Genomic DNA, 19331 nt, shown 5'->3' on the forward strand with positions numbered 1-19331 from the left:
GAGAGAGAGAGGGAGGGAGGAGGAAGAGAGGAAGGGAGGGAGAGAGGGAAGGAGAGAGGGCGGGAAGGAGGTAAGGAGAGAAGGAAGAAGAGAGGGAGAGAGAGAGGGAGGGAGGAGGAAGAGAGGAAGGGAGGGAGAGAGGGAAGGAGCAGGAAGAGAGAGATGAAGGGAAGGAAGGCGGGAGGGAAGGAGGAAGAGAGAGAAGGAGGGAAGGAGGGAGGGAGAGAGACGTGTTGCGCACAGTTAGAACCAGAATAATCAGCACGACAAGTAAATACTGAGAACCATCTGTAGTAGCTAGACATCAGACTATAAGTCCCAATATCGTACACATATAACACCTGATTTTTTCCCTCCGCAGGTCGTTGGCATCTTAACTCTTGCTGAGTGCAACGCACCCAGGTACGAGAGCATATAAAACAACGTGAGATCGCGTACTATCTAATATGCCGGACTTTAACTCGCCTACTCCACTAACGAGTCCAGGAAGTCGCCTACGCCTACTCCCTAACCCTAACCATATCAGATAGTTAGTAGTTACCAGGGTACGTTCCGGTATACCGGACTGTACCCAGGGTACGTTCCGGCAGTACCCTGGGGGACATAGCCCTATGAGCTACACTTTGTGTATACATATATGTACCTCGGGTACATATAAATTATGTACTGTAGAGTGTAGTACCTGATACGACAACGACCCCTTCAGCCACAGTGAGTAGCGGCTTACGTACGTATGATAATTTGCTGCGTATATTTTACTTTATTAATATTGTCTTATCCTTATACCTAGAGAGTTTTTGCAACCTGTTATTTAAAAGCAGCAGCAGGAGTTTTTGCCGTTTGTTCATGTGATGATGTGTGCCACTGTGGCGATTGCTGGGTGAACTTTGACCTATCGTCGGTCGCTGTCGCTGCAGTGTGTTTGCGCCAGCTAGTCGCCGCGACTTTTGTCGTTACGGTCGGTCGCTGTCGCTGCAGTGCGTCTTGACCTTAAGTCTTTAAGTTTTGCTCGTTTTGAGCGATTATACGGCTTTGGTCTCTACCCAAAGGGACCTGGGTAATACCCCATTCACACCAAGGCCCCGATCTCACTACGCTCGTACTACGCTCTAAGAGCGTGGTGGAAACGAGTAGAATGCAGTATGAGCGTATATGGACGTACTGCGATCGCGATCGAGCGCGGTGCAGTCACCATGAGCGTGGAGAGCGTGGCCAAACTTTGAACATGTTCAAAACAATCGTGGTGCGAGCGTGGCGGAAAGACAGCGCAGTGCGGGCGTATTAGAGAAGTGCTAGGGGTAATTTCAGACTGGGGGTAATCTCAGACCGTGACAGCGGCGCTGATTTACACTACCGCTATCTAGTGCTCGATCTAAGAAACTATGGAAATGTATCGGAGCGTACCGTATTGACGACTAAGCCAATTTATCTATTATCTAAGCCAGTATATACTGCGCCTAAGGGTGAGCTGCATACATAAAGTGTATTCGGCTTAATATCTCGATAACGATTGAGCAGAAGAATAAATTTACTATATCAACATTTACCAACCCAGTGGGCACATGACGTTAGATTTACGTTGTATATACGTTGGATCCTAACGTTAGATTTACGTCAGATGATGGTTGGATATGAAAGTTAGATAGACGTCATATTCCGACGTTGACACAACGTCAGAGCACAACGTTGGATTTACGTCAGATTATGGTTGGATATGAAAGTTAGATAGACGTCATATTCCGACGTTGACACAACGTCAGAACACAACGTTAGAATTACGTTAGATTCCGACGTTGACACAACGTCAGAGCACAACGTTAGAATTACGTTAGATTCCGACGTTGTCACAACGTTAGAATTACGTTAGATTATGGTTGGATATGAAAGTTAGACAGACGTTAGACTGACATTGGGTGAGGGTTTGAAAGTGATATGTCATAACTGGATGTTAATTAGGTATAGTTTTGCTTTGCACCGGACAGTGGTCACTCACCTTAACAATCTGTATCACACCGCGTAGTCTTGTTCTATGTGTTCCCGCCCTGTATGTGTGAAGGGTCACGTGGTGTGATCGTGGTAGTTGGAAGATGGCGGAACAAGAAGTGTACGAATAAACTATGTGTGTTATCTTTCACTCTGAGTTATGTTTATACTGGCGTGTTACATGGTGGCAGCGTGCTGCGAGCGGTAACAGACTATCAACAGTGAGTACAGTCGGTGACACTAGTACTCGTACTTTTTCATCGGAGGACAATCGTGTCCGACAACCAACATCGATGTCAGTTGACAACCAACACAGCTTCAAACGGTGTGGATGGTGGTGTTGACGGCATGGACGGAAGAGGTGCTTGGGACGGAGCATTCTTGTTGCACTCATAGCATTCCGCACGGATTTTGTGAATATCGGCAGTGATGCCGGGCCAGAAGATCATGGCTCGTGCGCAAAGTTCCATGGACGACACGCCCTGGTGAGCTGCATGCAAGTTCTCCAGCACGGAACGGCGGAGTGACGGCGGCACCACAACACGATCCTCATACACAACGACGTTGTCTAGGACGTAAAGGCCGTCACGATATTGCCAATAGGGCGCAACGTGTGGGAGGAGGCGGTCACTCTCCTGGAATCCATTCTCAATTGCACGGCGAAGGGCAGATATAGAATCGTCTTTCTCGGACTCCATGGCAATGTGCTGCCAAGAGATAGAGGACAGTTCCTCAGTTTCACGTCGGATTGCCGCTGAGATTGCTGGCTCAACCATGTCTCCCACACTGATACCTGCCATCTCGCTGGATGGGGATGGATGACGAGATGTCGCGTCGGCCGCGAAGTTCGTCTTGCCAAGTAGGTGGGCGATACGGAAGTGCCAAGGCAGGGTTCTCTGCTTTACTCGGAACAGACGTGTGTTCGAGATCTCGTCGAGGGTTCGGTCTCCCAGGATTTTTACCAAGGGTTTGTGGTCACCACGACCAGGTCGTCACACCCCTGGGTGAAGTAGCAGGTCTGCTCAAGACCCCAGGCAACAGCCAGTGCCTCGCCCTCAATGGGTGCGTACCGTTGCTCACAAGAGGACAGGAAGCGCGATCCTGCCAGCGTAATTCGCCATCCGTCTATGCAGCAGTCCGGCAGCCCTGATGTGCACATGCAGTGTTGCTGGAGCAGGAAATATCCGATCCCTCGAGTGGACCAGTCAGGGCGGAGGCAAGTGCGCTTCCCAGTGTCGAAAATCTCATCGCCACTTCGTATCGCCTGTACGATTGCTCCCTTTGAGGCGGTGAAGGCCGCATCCAACTCAGGCGTCCAGCAGAATTTCTGTTTCGGGCTCAGGAAGGGTTTGAATGGCGCCATGGCCTCTCGAAGCTGTGCGTAGTTGGCAACCTGGTTGACAAGGCCGAACCAGCTGCGGATGTCAGTTGTCGAGGTCGGCGTCGGGAAGTGGCGAATGGCGTCCAGGTATTTGGGTAGCGGTTCAATTGAGTCATCCGAAATGTGAAAGCCAGCAAAGTCAGCCTCCCGCCCGGCAAACTGGAACTTGTCTGGGTTCAAGATGACACCAGCGGCACCGAGTGTTGCGAGGAGGTCTATGGTCCTCCACCAATGCGTCTCGAGGTCGGCGTCATAGTGGATTGTGTCATCGACACAACGTTCCTTCCGCTCAAAGTCGGAGAGGATGGCAACGAATCGACGGTTGTAGCCATCACCGGACGACAAGAAACCCTGGGGTGCCCGAGTATAGCGCCACCGTCCAAACGGCGTGATAAAGGCTGTCAGGCGACGGTCCGACTCGCGAAGAGGCACAGAGTGGTAGCCGTTCCAGGTGTCAGTGACGGTCTTCCAGGTCTGCCGTGGGACACGCCGAGCGAGGTGGAAAGGCGATTCTGACGCGAAGGTCTTCCGTTTACAGTGCTTTTTGAGGGGGGAGAGGTCCACAGTGCGCCGTGGGGTTTCGTCATGCTTGCGCGTGATCACCATGCGATGGCACCAGATGACTGGTTCACCATACGGGACCTTCTCAATCACGCCCAAGGCCTCATCCCTTATCAGGTCCTCGTACACTCTTTGCTGCCAGTGCAACGGCACCGGAGCGGCCGTGTGACACGTGCGCGGTTGTGCGTCGATTTCTTGGTGAATCTCCACTGGTGGGCCGGCCATGCACGGGAGTGGTCGATGAGGACATGTGTTGAAAGTTGATGCAGCATAGCGGTCGAGAAGCCATTGCTTCATCTTCTCGTTGTCCTCTCGTTTGCAGGGGAACGGTAAGGTTGCCGGGCGTTGAGGTACCGCACTGCGCTGAGGGCAACTGCATGTGATGCTCTCATCGTGTTGTGCACTGCAGCCAGCGTTGAGGGCACGGGTTTGGCTGATAGAGGGAGACATTGCCGCAGATTGCGCATCTCCTGAGCCCGACCGAGCGCCACCAACCGACGGAAAGCTCCTGTTAATGATTTCTAGGTCCAGCATGGTCTCGTAGGATAGATAGAGATCAGTTACATCTTGGCTGACGTACACCATGGAGCGAGCGGTGATATCGGTGCCATCTGGTGCTCGGCCCTGTAGGCAGGCGAAAAACGCTCCGTCAATGGCGATGGGCGAGGAGTTAGCAACGCTGAGCCCAAGCTTCACTGGCAAGAGATCGCTTTGGGAGAAGCCGGCATCCAGGTACGAGTGGAGTGACCACAAGTTTGACTGCGCCCCGGTGTCTGTGATGGCTCTTGAAACACTTTTGCGGTGGGACGAGGGATCACCGCACCCATGCTTCACCATGGAGATGGTGACCTCGACGCGTGGGTGATCTGCTAGGCGGGCACGACGCCATTCACCAGCACGGAATATATGATGTTCCAGGAGAACAACCTCGGCTTTCCTGCGGTGGCGGCAGCGACGTCGTCGCGGTGACGGGGATCCGCTGCCAGGTGCAGTGCCTGCCGAGACTTGAGCGACCAAGGACGAGGGTGTTGCTGCCAGCGCATTTGCCTCAGCTGCGGGTGCAGTGGCACGCCCTCTACCGTGCCCCCTCCGACGGCTTGCACGGAAGCAATCAATACACTGCTTGTAGGGTTTTGAGTTTCAGCCGAAGGCATTCTCAGTGAACAGGTAGAATAACTTGCCGCAATCAGGGCACGGCGCATGCTGCTGTCTGTCAGCCAGCAGGTGCCGGATTCCTGGCGCTTTGGCGGCAACAGGTAGCGGGTCGACTTTAGGCGGCGCATTTGCGCGTCTGAATGTGGACACAGCCGAGAGAGACGACGACGATGAAAACGCATTTCGTGCCATTTCCTTGCTCTCGACGAGGGCAATGACGTCGTTCACAGCCTTCTTTTGAATATCCTCAGCGGCTAGCGCCTCACGGCGTATGTCTATGTCAGTCATGCCGGCGAGGAGGACGTCACGAATCATCTCGTCTGTGTAGTCGTCCTCGATGGTCGATCCGCAGTCACACGTACATTTACTTCTAAAGCCACATGTTTCCGCTTTGCCACGAACGCGCGCCGCGAATGCGCGGAAGAGCTCGTCTGCGCCCTGTCGCATCTGTACCAGCTCGGCACGAAGAACGCCCGTGGCAACGGGGATGACGGTAAACGCGCGCATTACCGCTAGAACCTCCTCGATGGACTTGTCCATGATGAAAGGGTCTGATTTGAGGATGACGTCGGATAGGGCGTCACTCGCGCACTGGAGTAGCTGCCGGGGTGCCGAAGTGTCATCGATCTCCGATCCACGACGAAATGCTTCCCACCGGCGCACGGACGGACGGTCTTCGTGGGTTGGTGCGATAGCGCATGAATATTCAATGTGGCGATGGCGATACCCTCAGTGGTATCTTCCGTCTGGTATTCACATCCCAGGATGGGGCAGGCAACTATCACCATAGCGAAGGCAGGAAGGTGTCGCTTACATAAAGAAGAACTCGTTTCCTGAATGGAGTTTTATTTCACTAGAAAATTTAAGCGACACGCTGAAACAAATGAAAGGGAACTAATGTCAATACAGTATAACGATAACTGTCAGAGTTCTTTCTCTCCGTTAATATAACTAAATAAACAATATCATAACTGTACAGTTGTAGCGACCCATGACCTACTACGCTGTGATTGGCGAGTGGTTTATCTTGTGCCTCCGGCACTATACGATTTTTGGCAAGGACCGAGATGACAGGTTCAAATCTCGCTGGGGATATATTACATTTTAATTTTTTTAATTTAATATTGTAATTCGTAATGTTCCTAATGTAATTTTGAGCTATCTAAGTAATAGAATAATATCAGGATGATTAATAACATTAATAATTACGATATTAAATTTAAAAAAATAAAAAGTTAAAACAATTTTCCCTTAGTAGGATTCGAACCTGTTGCCTCTATACCTTCACCATCGCACGAACCGAAAGAAAATACACTTAACAGCTAGCGTATACAGTTCACGTGTTTATTATACGTCTTCCATTCCTATAATTTTCCTTTAAATAATTATAGAACTTGTACACGGTAATATATTTCATGTCATTTATCTATATGTGAAAGCATTAAATGTGCCAACTATGCATGATAAAGGCCATGGGATTATTATGAAATGCTGGCATTATTAAATTTATCAAAAATATAATCATTTCACTGAAATTTCTGATAACAATCATAGCAGACAATGCTACGTATTCCTACCAAGCATTCATTGAACCGTTAATCAGCACCACTAAACGTATTGTAACTCCTACACTGGTACTCTTACATGCAATGCTAGAGAACCGACCCATACGCTCTCCCAAAGTCTAGCGGGAATTACACAAACACACCGATTTACAGGAATATTGCCCCCCCCCACCCCCGCGAAGCCAACTGTGCTACTAATCTGCACAAAACTCATAGCTGTTTCACTATGGTTTGCACGCATGCCATAGTTTCCACCTCGGAAGTGCAAGACTAAAAGAGTAAGATTATGTGAAAAAAGCCTGAAGAACAGCAAACTGGCAGCCGAATGCAACGAAAACAAAGACTGTTAATCATTCTTGCAACACAAGATAACTGACAATATATCCTACTGACAACATTAGTTATATTTGCAGCCCCCTATGGGAAACATGAAAAAGTGGTGCTTTCCCATTGGTGAAGGGTAGTGTCAAGTGACGGCTATAAATAACTCTTTGTGGATCAAGTCTACTATCTTAACCATTAATATCACTTTTCAATACTGTTTAACGGCTCTCGCCAGGCAGATTTATATCAGAGCAACTTTCTTGCATATTTTCTGAAGGTCACCTGATTTTGCAGAAGATCGTGTGGACAGAGAGGCAATAATTTATTTGACTGTCTCTGACTGTTCTCGTCCCCAATTCATATCACAACATATATCATACATATACAGCACAGTTACTTTTCCTACTGATTACACTTGTTGAACCTACCAGCAGATGACATAACAACCAAAACGCAGATTTAATTAAACTCACACGTCAAACACCATTAAAATAACAACGATTCATTGTCAAGACTAGACACAAACCTAAAATTTACTAGAATTCCGCCACCAATACCGTGTAAAATAAAATCACGATCGCACATTTCTCTCCGGCACCCATCAGATACGTATGCAGGCACAACAATAGGAACCAAAGCCGATGCAAGCAGCGGTCGCTTATTAACAAAGTATTCACGATCGAGTGCCCACAGGTTAGATAATGGACCCTGCCGTTTATTTCACACACTTACAGGAATGATTACATAACACCACGATGTGTTACCTGACACCAGGGCAGTGTCACGCTGCATGGCAGCTGATTAACATTTACATTTCGCATTACGTTAGCTTTTGCTCTAACCCTCGGTTCACTCTTCTACATGGTTCTTGAACGGCAGGGGGGTTCTGTTATTAAAACACTGCACATGTTCTGCTGTCCTTAACAACATTCATGTTAATCTAATGATTATAACCACTAGCCAGACTGTTGCTTTGATCACCGCAAGTCTGACTGCTGAAAACAATGTCAGCAGCGTACAGGGAATAAATCCGGGGCCACATCGGTTTCACCAGCTTCCGATTTAGCCGCACCGACACCTCCAAGCGCAACGTTCTGCATGATTTAAAGGATCCTTATAATAGATTATTCGTTATTCTGCGCGAACAGCACTTTGGAGAATAAAATAGCATAATTTCCACATCAGAATTAACGTCGCTGTCAATTGTCTAGCTGTCCGTTAGGTTAGCTCCACACGTCCTTGCCGTAGCGTCCTTTCGTTTCTAATTTCTTGATGTATTCGGCGGCCTGCTCTGTCGTCAGGCCTCCATATTCCTGACATATCTTCGTCAGAATGTTGTTGACGTCACGTGCCATGTTTCTCGCGTCACTGAAACGAGTTTAGCAGGGGGAGGCATTTATAAGTTAATTGTCAGATCCATTGGAAAGAATTCGTTATCATATTCATAAAGTATATTATTGGCCAAGCAATAACAAAATTATAAAAGATTTATGCACAATGTATCTGACTGTCACAATGTATTATTAAGTCGCTGAATACATTCTATGACAACATTTTTATTTCATGCTTATAATGACAAAGCAGTCAATAGTACTTTAAACAAATCAAAGAATTGAAAAAAAACCAAGCACATTTTAATAGAATATTAACTTACATAATAAAGAGAATATAGCACCATACAATATCTAATCATACATACCCACAGATGTATATATGACCCTTTTGTTCGTCTAGTAATTTCCAAACAGATTCGGCCTGTTGCTCCAGCAGATGTGTTACATATACCTATAATAGATATTGAATAATATTTGTTATACGGAAAACCATGTTCTTTGATTACCAAGCATCTTCTTACAAAACAGTGAGTGATCACCAACAGTTCACACCTAATGGAGAATAGATTGCCTAACAGGACATTTATAACCTTCTGCATATACCTTCAATATGCTTTATTGGCCGAGTCAAAATTGCACAAGAATGTCACCAATATCATGTATAGTATTTTCATATATACAGTATCGTGAATAAGTATTCAAATAAGCAACCTAAAAGTTTGTTTACCTGTACTTATCGACTTCAGTGTGAGAAAAGTTTATGTGAGCTATAAAATTGTAAATGTTCTACGTCACAGCTATGTGATCGAGTGTTGCATGTGCTGCAAAGCCAGTGCATAACCCAACTGAACAGGTCACATAGTGTGCACACACGCACGCACGCACGCACGCACGCACCAGCACGCACGCAGACGACCACAGCAACACACCACACAACACAACAGCACACACACACAAGTGGCATGTAATACATGTATACTATATATAGTTTCTATATTAATAATATAACTTATATAGGCCGTGGCTACGCGCGTCTGGCTTACCGGACGCCTAAGCTCCAGACTGGTACTTCAGTCCACCTCTACTGGCTTACGTTAACTTGACTGGGTCGCCATGCAGTAATCAGCAGGTGGGGCGCCTGAGTACGCATCCTACCCCAGCTCTCCAGCGCTACGCATACCGGTCATCTATTTCTATCGTAACCCAATTATCAATTTTTTCAGCAAAAAACAAAAACAAGAAGTTTTTACTATATTATTACTTACCGAGTGTAATTAAGCTAATAACGTAGTTCAAGTAAATTACGTCATTAATAACAGATGCAATTTCGATTTTGAAAGGGGGCATGGCCTACATCGCTGACGTAGGTATTGGAAGCTTCTATGCTCGAAACTTTTGTGTCATGGCATACCTAGAGGCGATCAGAGGGTTTGTAGAACCAGTTTTCATATGCTCTTCTGCAGGTAGGGGGGTTCAAGGGGCATGCCCCCCGAAAAATTAAAAAAAATTGGCTATGATTTGCCCGTGCATTCTGCGTGAATTTTGCAGGCGCCTGTGACCGGTTTCTGGAAACTGGTGCCAAACCGGGCCTTAAATCCGCGGCGCTGCCATAGCACCCTACACACGCGTACGATTATTTGTTGTAAGGTTAGTTTTAAGTAAACAGTGGAAAGTCTGTAACGAAATGCGACAACAACCAACAAGTTATCCATGCCAAGAATGGGTGGGTTACTAAATTGTAACGCGGTGAAATGGAATGTGCCGGACGCGTAGCTGGAGCTGCGGCGTCGCGGTAACCGGACAGCTAGCTTACTACTGCCCAATTAATATTGCCATATTATATATTATCATTCCATATTATATATGTACTATTCTATACTATCCTACCTTTTCTACACGGGACGCGGACATCATGCTACAGCGCACAATGCTCGGCCGACGTGACGGACGCCGCGCTCATCTACGCTCAACACGTGGGCCACCTACCTTTGCCGGCTGGATCCGCGAGAACGCGCGACGTGAAGCTGCGTGAGCGTCGCTGAGTCTGCTGCTACTCGGCGAGGCCTCGCTCGCCGTAGATGTAGTCGAACGTCACGTTACTGACAGCGGGCCAAAGTACAGCACCGTGCGTCGCCGACCTGCCTTGCCTGCGGAGAATAGATAGAGCGAGTCAAAAGCCGTATATGTATACATAATATATATATATATAGTATATTATATATATAGCAAGAGAGAGAGATTACAGAAGGGAGAGAGAGAGAGAGAGAGACAGAGGACAAGAGAGATGAGAGCGAGAAGGAAGAGAGAGAGAGAGAGAGAGAGAGATGAGGAGACGAGAGAGAGACGAGATGAGAGATGAGAGAGGAGAGAGGAGAGGACGAAGAGAGAGAGAAGAGAAAGAGGACGGAGAGAGGAGAGAGAAGAGAGAGAGAGAGAGAGATAGAGAGAGGAGAGAGAGAAAGAGAGAAAGAGAGAGAGAAAGAGAGAGAAAGAGAAGAGAGAGAGAAGAGAGAGAGACCGAGGAGAGAGGAGAAGAGAGAAGAGAGAGAGAGAGAAAAGGAGAGAGAGAGCGAAGGAGAGAGAGACGACGAGAGAGAGAGAGAGACGAGAGAGAGCAGAGAGAGAAGAGAGCAGAGCAGAGAAGAGAGAGAGAGAGGAGAGAGAGAGAGAGAGAGAGAGAGAGCAGAAAGAGAGAGAGAGAGAGAGAGCCCAAGAAGTATATGTATATATATATATACCGAGAGAGAGAGAGAGAGACACGAGAGAGAGAGAGAGAAAGAGAAAGAGAGAGTGCGAGAGAAAGAGCGTGAGAAAGAGAGAACAGAGAGCAAGTGAGGGAGCGAGTGAGGAGCGAGATAGAGAGAGCAACTGAGGGAGCAGGAGAGAGAGAGAGAGAGTCAAGTGAGGGAGCAAGAGAGAGAGAGAAAGAGAGAAAGAGAGAGAGTGAGAGAGTGAGTGACGAGAGGCGAGCGAGAAGCGATGAAGCGAAGTGAAGGAGCGAGAAAGAGAGAGAGAGAGAGAGAGAGTGAGATGTTACGCCGATCACCAGGATCTCGACCTGTGTTTGACCAGAACGTGCGTCTAAAGCAGCGTAACGACGGCAGATTTATGCTGCAAAGACATGTGGTGCGATGAGCGACGGTTTGTTGTACTCTGCAGCCACGCCAAAATACTCCGGTCGCTGTTCTGAAATTGCCAATCTCAATTCGCAAGTAGAATTGCAACCTCAGAGAGCCGGCATGCAAAAACTGTACAACTAGATACACGTTGGTTTTTTGTTTTTTTATCTCGTACCTTTCGCTCTTATATGTGCGTGTCGCTCCTGTATGAACCCACGGAACAGGTGCCAACCCGTTCCCGCGACGCGATCATCAACACAGGCCGTCGACGTCTTGAAGGGCAGGCGGAACTGGACTTGCGCACGAAGATGCGGAACGCACGGCAGTGTCTCTCCAGCGGGCCTGTTTCAGCTTACAGCCACGGGTAGGTGGGCGACACCGTGGTTCTGTCGTCCGTCGGCCCGTCGCATAGTCCGTGAGAACGGCGGTGATGTGAATGCTGTTTCGGATGGCCTGGAGAACGAACGAGAGGCAGAAGCCGTGAATCAACGGAGAGAGAACACTGGTAGGGAGACTGTAAATGGAGAGGGTGTGGGAAGAGAATGGGGGAAGGGAGGTGGGAGAGAGGTGCTGGCCACCTACCTTGGGGAGGAGATGTGGAGGAGAGGTGTGGCACCTACCTTGGGGGAGGAGACGTGGGAGGAGAGGTGTGGCACCTACTTCGGGGACGGAGACGTGGGAGGAGAGGTGTGGCACCTACCTTGCGGGGAGGAGATGTGGGGAGGAGAGGGTCGTGGCACCTACCTTGGGCGGAGGAGAGCGTGGGGAGGAGAGCTTTGTGGCACCTACCTTGGGGAGGAGCAGGCTGGCGGGCAGGAGAGCGTGTGTGCGCACCTACCTTGGCGGGAGGCGTGGGGGGAGGTGTGTGGCACCTACCTTGGGGGAGGAGAGGTGGGGAGGAGAGGTGGAGAAGGAGAGGTGTGTGGCACCTACCTTGGGGGAGGAGAGGTGGGGGAGGAGAGGTAGAGAAGGAGAGGTGTGTGGCACTTACCTTGGGGGAGGAGGATATCGAGTAGTAGCGGGCCTGCAGCCGAGGGAGAAGCTCGAGCAGATGGTCAACACGTGGCTTCACAGACGGCAGGTCCTCTAGTATAGCCAGCATGGTTCTACAGCCCTCAACCACCCACTCTCTGTAGAGGCTCTGTAGGTATGGTTCAATCACAAATAATTTCCTATCATACTATGTAAACTATGTAAATGTTAATAATAATAAACAAATAGTGATTAATAATAATGTAAAAATCATCTAAATATCTATCCCTAGCTAATCGTGAGCATATATTTACAAAGGGAATGCATACTTTTTACACGAATTACGATTTCCACAGTTACGTTTGGGCGCATGCGACAGATATGCGACGCATCGCACACGTACGGATAATACTACTCTTGCGCCCTCGGCGATGCGGTGTGGCTCACTGGGTGATTGGACATCGACGCAACACTCGGCGAGTTAATCTTTGACCTATTTACAGCTGGTATGCCCCCCACGCATGTACGCCCACTGCAATCAGCAGCAGCTCCAGCTCCAATCTCCCAGCGAGCCACACCGCATCGCTGAGGGCGCAAGAGTGCGCAAGAGTCATTAGTAGCTGCCTATTGTTTCAAGTTAGGTGGGTTATGGAGTCGATCCGCGGCCAACAGAATAGAGAATCGTGTCGTACGTTTTAGTCTGTATCTCCGGATTGTGGGTGTATACGAGGAAACAATTTCACATGATGCTAGGCAAATGTACTGTGTACGATTTGAGCTCAAGTTGGTTGAGTTACGCGTAGTAAATCGTAGGTATTCTAAGGCTAGTAAATGACGAATTTCCCTTGTTTATTGAAATCACACTCCTTCCCAATTATCTACTTCTGTTACGATGCATCCTGGATGGGGCAGTAGTCTACTTCCTTGGAGCTGAATGGATTGGTGGTTGCAGAATCAGCAATCAGTTATCAGGAATAAAAAATTACCAAGGCCACGACGTGGACGCTTCTAACTACATGTACTATATGTAACTATATAAAACTATATGTAACTACGATGCGTCGTGGACGAGGCAGCAGTCTACCTTGCCCTCGGGGGTGTTTGACGATATCTTGTGTAGGAACGCGGCGTCGGCGCTGTCGCTCGCATACTCCTCGAGTTCTTTCAGCACGTGCGTGTGCGGCGGGTGCGTGAAGTCGACGTAGTAACTAAGCGCCGTGCGATACGTCGTCGGACACGGGAACGGATGCTTCTTACTCGAATCGTCTGCCGCACAACAGCAACAACCATCATCTGATTATCGACGCACTTACGCATATATTGTATGTATGTATGTATATACATATACATATGTATACATATACATATATATTTATGTATATATATGTGTGTATAATATGCGTGTGTGTGCGTGCGTGCGTCGCCGTAACACACATACACGGCATACGCGGCTTAACCACAAAGTTAATACTTCTCTATTTTCGCCTCTATTACTTTCATGTTTGCATTATAATCTCCAGATAAGTCACGTATAAATACGCATGCACGCATTTCTCTATTCATCTCTATAAATATTCCTAGCTCCATATATATATATACACAAACACGTGGTTATGTGTGCATGTGTATCTACGCATATATGCCTTTCTACTGATCTATCCCTAGTTCTCTCTCACACTCTCTCTCTATATATATCTATGTACATATTTACATATGTATTATAGCTATATTGGTACGCACCATCAACGTTGTCGAGTGTGAACAGTTGGTCTAGATCGACTTCTAGCAGGTCACCGATCTTCTGCACCATGGCTGCATCGTTGACGGGATAGACAGCAACGTGGTCCCCAGCCTCGTACCTGCATGTAAACAGAGTCCAGTTTGTGGCCAGCAATAACAGATAGGGTACAATTACCCTTCCAATATACCCCAGAAATATGGTTAATAAGCGTTAATATGTTTTTCCCCCATATTTTTCTCCGTTTTTATGAATATTTTAGCTAATTAGTTTACAAACTTTTTTCAAAAATGTACAAAAAATTATTGTACTAGTGCAGGTAATAGATGAAAGAATGGTGGAAGAGACCATAAAACAACAGTGAGAATAGAGCGGGGGCTCTACCCATAGGGGAAATAGTGAGTAGACAGAAGGTGTTGAATGTGTGGGTATAGTAGGGAATAGATGAATAGACAGATAAATTTGGGGGTATGGATGCAAGATAGAGTCAGTGTTCATGAATGGATTGTGATACAAAAATTGCATCAGTGGAGTCTGGTGTACAGTGTCCACGAATTTACTGTTGGGTGGACAGAAATTGAGTACCTGATTTTAGAACCAGTGATATCCAGTTCGATGTGCATGCAGGACCGATCACCTCCCTGATGAAGCTCCCTGTTGACTTTCACTGGAGCAAGGAATGGGTTCTTCGTATCGTAGGGTCTGTAAGCAAGACAGGCACGTTCACTGACACATTACTATACCCTAAAATGTGGACCTTGTATTATGAGATCTAAACTTTCTCATTGTTTGTACGACACAACCAACTCGTATGCAAACAACACGAACGCTACTAGTACATTAGGCGACTCTTCTTGCACAAGCATGTTAAAATCTCGCCACTCCATTACGGAATACTAATCATACTTCGAGCTCATACAGTAGGTTAGTTTTGAGAGCGTCTGCGATGTCACTTACGGCCGCTGGTTCTTGTAGGATCGGATGCGCGCGATCTCTCCTGTAAAGACCTTCTCTTCGGGAATGTCTTCCGGTTCGTGTGTCGTCAGGTTGTACTGTCTGATGCTCACCTCATCGCCTGCGAGCGATCGATCGACGATGAAAACCACGAATAACGCGACGGCACTCTCACACCAGCGTAAACCGATTTAGTGGCCAAAGCTGCCGCGAGATTAGACGCCTCTCTGACGCAAACGCGTGGGAGGTTAGAGTCACAACGGCTTTATTCGCTCGAAGATTAGTCGAGGATGCTTTCATCTACGTTTTTGCTCCCGATTTAATCTATGTTTATAATGATTCGCGAAGTTTGCACGGTTTCACAGGTTTGCGGTTTTGAGAACAGCTTTGATCTCATCAGACTAAGAAGAACTGGGGACCACGACACAAGAACACATGTTGCACCGTTGGAATGGCAGCACATTTGTGAATTTAATGCTTCCTCAGTTGACTTATCCATCTGGGCGATATAATTCCACTGCAATGATGTTAGGTTGATCAAGCTAGACCAGTTTATATGTGTTTTTTTTTTGCATACATGCCAAATTGTCGACTTTGTGACAATTTGTTGACAAGCATTGAATTGGAACTGCCCACAGACCATGTCAGGCGAAGTTAACTAAAGAAACACACCAAGAATAAAATATGCCACATCGATAAACAAAAGTCAGAATGCTGGGCTTATAAACGGATTAATCGAGCGAACGCTGTCCCCACCTAGTGGCTGCACGCCGTACTGCTCGTGCCACGTGACAAAGAAGATTAATCGATTGACCGCTAGCCCCACCTAGTGGTTGGACTCCGTACTGCTCACAGATGGACGTCCAGAATTGCTCGCGCCACGTGACAAAGTCCTCCTCAATGTTGCCGTCGTCGTCGCCCATCCCCAGCTCGCAGACGCGCTCGCCTCCGAGATCCTCCAGCCGCTGGTCCGTGTACTTACCCATCGCGTTGTAGTGTTCGTACGTCTTGTTGCCGAGCGAAAACACCTGAGCGTGCAGCCGAGACACAGGTCAGCGCCCTCTACCCACGACTACAGTTCGCGCGCGGGTGAGAGAGGGGGGAGAGGGGAGAGAAAGACTTTGAAGAAGTGGAATGCCTACTATTTTAAACGCCAAGGGAAGCGTTGCCTTTGGGTTGGATCGGAGATTTTACAACATGTATCATTCAGCAGTTTGTTCACGGAAGGGTTATCAAGATGATCTACTTTTCAACAACCCTAGTTATTCTGGGGGAGGAGCGATGATACACTACTACGTCGCCACATGAACTTATTAGAGGGGCACAGACATAAACTAGATAATACAGCCACAGCGGTTTATTGCCCTGGATACGATCCAATTTTGCAGATGCACAACAGCAAGTAAGAAGAACAACCTTGGCAATTGCCATCAATGCGACGGTGGAATTCGAGCCGAGCAGGGCACACGCTGACGCGGCAGGCACGCCATTCGCGCGGTCACGAGAGCCAATCGCGCGCGCGAGACTCACCACGTATTTGACGCCCGATAGGTCGCCGCCGCCCTCCTGCATCCAATCGTAGAACTCCTGCGCGTTGTCGGTCGGGTCGCCCTCTCCGTACGTCGCGAGACAGAACACCGCGAGCGAGTTGTCGATCTCGGCGAGCTTCGGAAGGTCCTCCTGGAACACGCAATGACCGTTCGTTCGTCTACCGTACGTTCCGACTAACACGCGGTTTTTCCCGGCGGCGGCGTTCGGCAGTTAATTTACCTTATCCGCCCGGAGCAATTTACAGGTAGCTCTGGCCAATCAGCATCCCGAAGTAAGCATGCTAAAAACGCAGCTTGGCAATGCAGGACCACAGAGTCAAAATGTGCTGCATTAAAAACAAGTATAAACTGATTGATCTGGTTTGATCGACCTCTCAACATTATCTAAGGGGAATGTGGTTTTCTCATATACACACAGAGTGGAGAATTCTGACGAGTTATTTTTCGTTTGTTAGATATAGTCACGCGGGTTTACAGTCGTGACAACACGAAGAACAATACAGAGAAGGCAATAACTCTCTTGTCGGATGCTGCACTTATATGATCGTTATACCTTTGGATTTTCGCTAATATTGAGCAGCCTATATATAGCTTATATATATATATATGAGAGCTGCCTACCATATCACATTCCTCTAGGTCGGCTGCCATGCCCTTCCATCCATAACGTATGCAGTCCTTCGATATTCTACCAGCAAATTCCTCGGCTGTTCCCGTCTGCGACCCATAGAACACGACCACGTTTCTGCCCTGAAACAAGTGAACAGGTGAACCAAACCATGCTGCCATCTCCCCGTCAGCTCTTCGCCTGCGATTGGCCCGTGAGCCGAGGAACGCCTCCAGTTTTCCGTCAATTTCCAAAACTGGACAGTGCTGCCACCTGCCCACTAAACAATACTTGCGAAATTACCCCTTTTGCTTCACAGCCTTCTGACTGCGACAACCGGCGCGTTTATTGCGTAGCGGACGTGTAATTAAACGGCACTTACCGAGTGTTGCATTTTCGCAATGAAGCCTGCAGTCATGCTGGACTGTGTCTGCAGTGCAGGTGATCTGCAACACACACACACACACGTAAATACACGGCCACACGATGGCAGCACCTGCCAGCTACAGCCGTCTCTGGGCACTGATCACAATGAGTATGCAGTAGATTACACATAGTTATGCAGTGGGAACGTGCATGCAGGGTTCAGCTGCAGGCTAGAGTAGACCGATAAAAATGCATTCATCTCTACATCGAATTGTTCAATTAGCTTCTCATACTCTTTGCTGGTTCCCCTAGGTATTTTAGAAGGCACAACGTTTATGGATGGATGGGGGAAAGCCTGAAAGGAGGTTGCACCACTTGGAGTCAATTACGTGTGTCAAAAGCGGCTCCAGTACATTGATAAACTCGATCAGATCTGAGACTTACACATCAAGCTATGAAAACATAGCATGACTGCGTTGGGACTGTAAAATGTAAAATACAGCTGGAAATTAATGCATTTCGATGAGGCAATTGAGGCAAGTCAGAGGATTTAAGGTGTTGCAAATTAGCTTCAGCTTTGAAGGCATATCGGACAATACGTGTTAAACTTAAAAGCCTGTGTACTGCGTCTGAGGGTGTGTTCCTGATCATGGGTTGTCCTGCTAGAAACTGGGGCTCATAGGGTCTATGTCCCCCAGGGTACTATCGAAGGGTACCCTGGGTACGGTTCGATATATCGGAACGTACCCTGGTAACTATCTGATGTGGTTAGGGTTAGGGTTAGGGTTAGGGAGTAGGCGGAGGCGACTCCCTACAGACTACTCGTTAGTGGAGTAGGCGAGGTACGGTCCGGCATATTAGATAGTACCAGGATACGTTCCGATATATCGAACTGTACCCAGAGTACCCTCCGACAGTACCCTGGGGGACATAGACCCTCTCAGCGAAACTGGGTGCTCTGTATAGATGCTCAAACGCATGTGCTAATCTATACTCTAGTTGTTGTGTTACATAAACGAGGCCATAGTCCCCTCCCAAGGGAGACTAAACAGAGATTACACAGGCACTACTGCAGGATTCCATGTCTACACAATATCACACGCTACACTGCTACAGTGTTCTTAAAAATAAAATGACCTTTGATTGACACCAGTCAGGCCCACAAACACTATTATCATAATATAATCACTGACCCACTTCCCTTGGTGCGGCTCCCCATTGAGACAACCTTATGTGGTGGCCGTTAACCAGTTTGTTTGTACGCGTTGTACGTGCTTTTCATAACGTGCCTGCACGCGCTGGGAACATTTTGAGCTGGAACACGGCCTGAACTGTTTGCTGCTGAAGCAGTTGAGGTGCGACAGACAGACAGACAATATTATCCATCTATCAAAGAATGGCAGGCATTGCACCACACAGTGCAATCAACTCGTTACACAAGGGTAGTACGGTACTTGATCGTACTCTGTGTAAATAAACAAGAAAGCCATGTATGCTCATGCTATCACTACATCTATGCAACCATTTTTGCCCTGTATGCATGAAATCACCTTCAAGTGTAAGCGTAGGACAAAATATGAATATAACTATTAATAAAACTGTGTCATGTCCACCCAAGGTCACATTAATCATGAGTGCATATATACTAGAACACCATGTACAGGTTATGTAACCTATAGCATGCAAGATAACAATCACAGAGCAAGATCACAATGCAAGATA

General features: G+C 47.7%; 2 protein-coding genes across 2 annotated transcripts in view; one reads left to right on the plus strand and one right to left on the minus strand.

Annotated features, from left to right (window-relative positions):
* The window catches only part of LOC106807560 (tetraspanin-3-like), a 25322-nt gene extending 24904 nt beyond the window's left edge, over positions 1-418 (plus strand). Inside the window, exon 8 of the mRNA XM_014809930.1 lies at positions 362-418. Within this exon, the coding sequence (XP_014665416.1) occupies positions 362-418 (57 nt within the window). The remainder of the gene's footprint in view (positions 1-361) is intronic.
* A 5985-nt stretch (positions 419-6403) lies between these two features.
* LOC106807561 (NADPH--cytochrome P450 reductase-like) overlaps positions 6404-19331 on the minus strand; it is a 20615-nt gene continuing 7687 nt past the window's right edge. Inside the window, exons 3-15 of the mRNA XM_014809931.1 lie at positions 17626-17689; positions 17258-17386; positions 16617-16766; positions 15913-16114; positions 15090-15207; positions 14718-14834; positions 14135-14253; positions 13479-13660; positions 12412-12563; positions 11779-11874; positions 10290-10371; positions 8669-8754; positions 6404-8337 (exon numbers count right to left, since the gene is read on the minus strand). Coding sequence (XP_014665417.1) covers positions 8193-8337; positions 8669-8754; positions 10290-10371; positions 11779-11874; positions 12412-12563; positions 13479-13660; positions 14135-14253; positions 14718-14834; positions 15090-15207; positions 15913-16114; positions 16617-16766; positions 17258-17386; positions 17626-17689 — 1642 coding nt within the window. The 3' untranslated portion in view covers positions 6404-8192. The remainder of the gene's footprint in view (positions 8338-8668; positions 8755-10289; positions 10372-11778; positions 11875-12411; positions 12564-13478; positions 13661-14134; positions 14254-14717; positions 14835-15089; positions 15208-15912; positions 16115-16616; positions 16767-17257; positions 17387-17625; positions 17690-19331) is intronic.

This window comes from Priapulus caudatus, unplaced genomic scaffold (genome assembly GCF_000485595.1).
Source record: "Priapulus caudatus unplaced genomic scaffold, Priapulus_caudatus-5.0.1 Scaffold223, whole genome shotgun sequence".
Lineage (NCBI taxonomy): Eukaryota > Metazoa > Priapulida > Priapulimorpha > Priapulimorphida > Priapulidae > Priapulus > Priapulus caudatus.